General features: G+C 40.6%; 1 protein-coding gene across 1 annotated transcript; it reads left to right on the top strand.

Moving 5' to 3' along the window:
- Positions 1-2,927: 2,927 nt before the first annotated feature.
- Positions 2,928-4,238, top strand: LOC130503759 (uncharacterized). The gene is made up of 2 exons (XM_056998323.1): positions 2,928-3,908; positions 4,038-4,238. Exons 1-2 carry the CDS (start codon positions 2,928-2,930, stop codon positions 4,236-4,238), a joined length of 1,182 nt encoding a protein of 393 aa, XP_056854303.1.
- The last annotated feature ends 1,423 nt before the right edge of the window (positions 4,239-5,661 follow it).

The raw sequence follows: 5,661 nt of genomic DNA, 5'->3' as shown, positions 1-5,661 counted from the left end.
GGTTTTTATATCTATTCTATTGCAATTTCATCTATTCATCTATGATTTCTGTGACAACTATCATGTCTGAGTAGATCCACCTGTTAGGTTTAGGGTTCATATAGGTTATAAGGGATTAAGAATTGCTAAGTTGTGGTATTAATCATTGAGACTGTTCTTAATGCTTGTTTTTGAGTAATTAACCTGAACTTGATCATAGAATCATTAGGCACAAGCGAGAGCTTGGTCTCTTATCTGACTTGTCTTCTCTGATCTAGGATTGCTAGATAACAACGAGAGCTGGTTTAGAAACCCTAGTGAACATATATTCAACCCGCGATTTAAGCCTACTAGAAGCGCGTTGATCGTTATCCCTATTGAATAATCGATCGACGGAGCGAAAGGTGTATCGATCGATACTCCTATAGAGTCATCGATCGACACTTTCTAATTGATCATCCCGACAGGTAAGATCATTGGATCTAGTAATAGATAACCTATACAACGAGAGTTGATATGTTATTCTTATAGTTGAGTTCTATAATATCATAATTTAGTATCTATATCATTATAGTTCCAGCCTGAATAGAAACCCTAGATCTAGCTACCATCCTTCCATCAAACAACTCTTAGTTACATAAGAACAACTGCCTTGTTCACTTTGCTTTCATTTATTTATTACATTCATATTTACTGCTTTATAACTGTTTGCCTAGTTTAATCTTAATATCTATAGTTTAGTGTGCGCCCTAGCTCTCTGTGGATTCGATCCCTAAGTACTACAATCGAACCTCTTATTTGAGAGAGTAAGATCACTTGTTAGGGTAATTTGAGTGATATCAAATTTGGTGCCGTTGCCGGGGAGCAAGGATTCGCCATTAGACTTGATTAATAGGTTTATTCTAGGTTTTATTTATTGTTTTAAGTTACTTACGAAATTTTTTTCTTGTTTTTCAGGTACATGCCAATTAGTACCAGAAGCAGCAAGGGAGAATTGCTTTTCTTCTCAGACCCAGCACGTTTGGAACGCTCGATCCGCAAAGAGAAACTCGCAGCATCGATCGATACCACTTATACATCATCGATCGACACTTGTGAAAGAGAATCGATCGACACATCAACTGCAACATCAGTCGATTCAAATCTGCGAGCAACCATGAGCGAGATACTTGTGCTACAAAGGGATGAGAATGGGGACCTGCATGACCAGGATGGTCATCTGCGTAATGCAGCAGGTCAGAGACTTGATGCTACAGGAGCTGCTATACATGTAGATGGTGCTGCTCGACAAAGAACACTGGCTGACTACAACCGTCCAGAGGAATACTATTTCAACAGATCAGCCATTCGTCTACCAGATATCCAGACACAGAATTTCGAGCTGAATCCAAAGTACTACACGCTCGTGGCACAGGTACCTTACTCTGGATTATCTCACGAGCATCCTATGGACCATCTGGACAGGTTCGAGGATCTTATTGCTCTTTTCTGTATGGATGAAGTCCCTAAGGACTACTTGCTTTGCAAGCTCTTCAAATACTCACTTGTTGGAGAAGCTTCGCATTGGCTTAAGCAGCTACAACCAGGATCTCTTACATCCTGGACCGACATCCAACATGCATTCCTGTGTAAATTCTTTGATGAATCACGGACTGAAGAAATAAGAGATAAAATTTGGACATTCTCTCAGGGACCTACAGAAGGCTTCAGAAGCTCTTGGGAGAGGTTCAGGAGCTACCAAAGGGACTGTCCACATCATGGTTTTACGGAGGTTCAGCTATTGATGAAGTTCTGCAATGGTATTGATGTGCAATATCATGTAATGCTGGACACTGCAAGCGAGGGGAACTTTAGAACAAGGACCCTAGAGGAAGCTAAGAGACTGATTGAGAGCTTGGCGTCCAGCACCAGTGCCAAAAATCTAGATATGCACAGGATAAAGTCAGCTGTAAACGATGACAACAAGATCATTGAGGCTGAGACTGGTTATGTACATGAAGTCTCATTTGTGGAGCATGCTATATACCAGGATGAGGATCAGTACAATTTAGAAGAGATGAAATTTATACTAGAGGAGCGCTTGAAAGAACAGCAGGAGATCACTGAGGAGCTTAATCTGCATTTGGATTCTCTCTGCAAAGAGGTGAATGGAAAGATAGACATCATCGATACCCGTTTCAAGATGTTGTGCACCCAAATTTCTCAGATTGCAAAAACTGTGAAAAATGAAAATTTTCTCCAAAGGAACGGCACTGTTCACTCGGGTACTATTCATCTGATTACTGTTCATCCGGGTACTGTTCACGCGAGTACTGTTCATCGAGGTCTGTTCATCCGATATCGATCGACACTGTTCATCCCGTATCGGTCGACACTGTTCATCCCATATTGGTCGACACTGTTCATCACGGTACTGTTCACCGAAATACAGTTCATCGTGACACTGTTCATCGCGGTACTGTTCATCGTGACACTGTTCACCCAGAAACTGTTCATCGGGATACTGTTCATCATGCACTATTCATCCCGACTGGAAAGAGCAGCAGGTCGATTCTAGATGGGATAACTACTTTGGGGAAGTAGTAAAACATGAGAAGTTGGAAGATGAAGTCTTTTTAGTCGAAAGTTGCATGTCCATTGGTAGCTCGTACTTGTGTCGATCTACACCATCAGCTGAAAATCGATCGACACCACTTTTAGGGTCATGGAGTACTGTTCAAATTCAGAGCCACTCAGATTTCGTTGCTCAACACCCACATCCTCCCATCCCGTACCATGCTAAAACATATGACGTCGAGCAACACAAACAAAACAGCATCGATCGACCTCCACGGGAAAGCATCGATCGACAGCGAATCACTACAAATCTAGTGTGTTTACCAGACCCTTATGCCCACGGTTTGAATGCAACTCGCAACCCATCTCAGACGCCAGTTTGCTTAAAGACAATGGAGAAGACCAGACAGCAACCTGTAGATGCACCAGACCAAAAGCAATTGACTCTAGTTGAAACTTCTTTCGTTGAGAGTGTCGATCGACGACATCCACCTGGTATCGATCGACACCAAATGGACGGACATGAACCTGTCATGGAACGGCATGCAACAAAAGAAGTGATTCAGATTGGGATGAGGTCGAAAGCTAAGAAACTCTATGTTCCCAAACACCTAAGGAGAGAAGCTAACAAAGCTGAACTTGATGGATTTCACAAGAGGGTGAAGAGAGTTCCTAAGGGTATGACTTTTGAGGAAGCCTATTATAAGTACAGACTTGGTAATTTCTTCAGAGAGAGCAGAGAGACAGAAAAGGACATGGAGATATTATTCAACAAAGTCTGCCGTAAGCCTAAGAGGACTCTAAAGAAGGAACAAGATCCTGGAAAGTTTCTGATTCCATGCTCTATAAATAACCACGATTTGCCAAATGCCCTCTGCGATACTGGATCTGCAGTCAGCATCATGGCTATAGACACTGCTGAAGTATTAGGATTAAATACAGAACCTTCAAAAGATAGTTTCGGTTTCATTGATAACTCCAAAGCAAACTCAGCAGGCATGATCAGGAATGTTAAAGTGGAGATAGGAGAATGCACTATTCCTGTGGATTTTCATGTCGTGGAACTCAAATCAGGCAGGACATCTCCCCTTCTTTTTGGAAGAGCCTTCATGGCTACAGTGGGCGCAGTTTTTGATCTTAAGAAGAATAGGATGTGCCTAACTAATGTTGATGAAAATGCCTTCTATGATCCTGTGGAGAAGAAGAAAAGTGAAGATTTGATTTCATACATAGAGATGTTTGAAGATCCAGCACTTCTAACATATGCAGATCGCGAGCTTGCAAAATCAGGATCAACATCGATCGACATTCAACTTTCAAGATCGGTCGACAATGAGCCTCATGAATCGACCGACACTGAGCCTTTAGAATCGGTCGACAGCATCCAAATTTCAGAACAGAACGAGACTGAAAAGTCTAAGTCTGGGGGAAGACCTACAAAGAGGAAGAAGAAAATGAAAAGGAATATATATGCATATTCTCTATCACTGGTCCCTTCTCAGTGTCAGGAGGAAAGTCTTGAGTGTAGAGTTCGCCGCAGAGGAGGTCCAGCTTCTTTCGCTAAGGTTAAAGTGCTATCTGATCCAAAACTGAGAGACAAAGGGGAAGCATCTGCAAGAGCTTTCATCAACTTCATCAACCAAATGAGGAAGAGAGACACAGAAACTTGTTCTAGAACAAGTTCACATCCTCATCCAGATTAAATCAGACCTCCAAAAGTCAAGCTAATGACTAAAAATAAGCGCTGAGTGGGAGGCAACCCACTGTTAGGTTTGTTTTTAAATTTGGTTTTATTTTCATAAATTACTGATTTTTGTTTTTAAATTTTGCAGGTAAAAAAAACAAAAAAAAAGAAAAGAAATGAACAGTTTGCACGACACTGTAGCAACAGTGCCGAGCGATACTGTAGCAAGCAAATCGATCGACACTGTAGCAGAGTTACTATAGTAGAATCACTGTAGCAACGCTACTGTAGCAAAATCACTGTTCATCCGGAAAAAATATATTAGTTTTATATTTATCTATTATTGACTTTTAGTGTTTTATGTTAGTAAAAATACAGGAGATAGATTCAAGGAAGATGAGTTTCCCCAAGAATCGACGATGGCTAGCTAGCATCGATCGACAGAGCATTAGGAGTATTGATCGCCACTTAACTGTGTTTGTCGACACTCACATCCAAATCAAGTACACCATTTTTCCTTGTTAAATATTGTCCTTATGATTTATTCTTCCACCAATCTTAGACTGTATAACACTGGTAACAGTGTTGTTTACGTCTGGGGGAGGTCGTACTAATATTATAATTTAGATTAGCTATTTAGAGTAGGGACCCGAGTAAACGATTGCCATAATATCGACCGACGAGAAGAAGTCGATATCGATCGACATAACCAAATCTGCCACGACCAATGACAACACATTTACATCGATCAACATCTATTCCGGTCAGGTATTTCGTTCTAACTTGTTACATTGAGTACTTATGGTCTATTTCTCACCAATCTCCGACTTGATAACACCATTATAGTGTTATTTAAGTCTGGGGGAGGTTCTACTGATACTGTGTTTTAGTTTTGAAAAAAAAAAAAAAAAAAGAAAGATCCAGGTAAAAGATTGCTCAGCACATCGCCCGATGAGACCAGCTCGATATCGATCGCCAACACTTCATATCACACGATCGATTGTCTCTTCATTGTGTCAAACGATCTCTCTAACCATCGACCGATGAGACCATGTCGATATCGTTCGACAGCGCTTCATCTTCAACGATCGATTGTCACTTCATTGTGTCGATCGTCACCGACATTAGCGAGCTGGTATATCGTTCTTACTTGTTAATTTTGTGCTATTGCTTTATGATTTTCACATTACCACCGACTGTTTTACACTGGGGACACTGTAATTTAAGTCTGGGGGATTACTAATGGTTATTTACTTTATGTGTCTTATTTAAAACGTTTTCAAAAAAGTTTTTATTGAGTCAAGAAGGGGATATAATCTTAATCGATTTATTACTTGTCATCTAACCAATCTTTAGACCAGTCGTAGATTTACTGACTGCAGAAGTACTAGAGATACTAAAGTGGATCAACCTGTCAACTATGTTTGCACTTGCTGAAATTG

The sequence above is a fragment of the Raphanus sativus genome, unplaced genomic scaffold, assembly GCF_000801105.2.
Source record: "Raphanus sativus cultivar WK10039 unplaced genomic scaffold, ASM80110v3 Scaffold1112, whole genome shotgun sequence".
In the NCBI taxonomy this organism is placed as follows: domain Eukaryota; kingdom Viridiplantae; phylum Streptophyta; class Magnoliopsida; order Brassicales; family Brassicaceae; genus Raphanus; species Raphanus sativus.
Note: the sequence above shows the minus strand (reverse complement) of the source record. Positions and strands in the feature narration are given on the sequence as shown.

Bases quoted from the DNA above. Each gene is read 5' to 3' on its own strand.
- LOC130503759 (XM_056998323.1), top strand. From the start codon at position 2,928: ATGGAGAAGACCAGACAGCAACCTGTAGATGCACCAGACCAAAAGCAA. The intron at 3,909-4,037 runs GTCGACAGCATC...GTCCCTTCTCAG, and splicing joins ACACTGAGCCTTTAGAATCG to TGTCAGGAGGAAAGTCTTGA.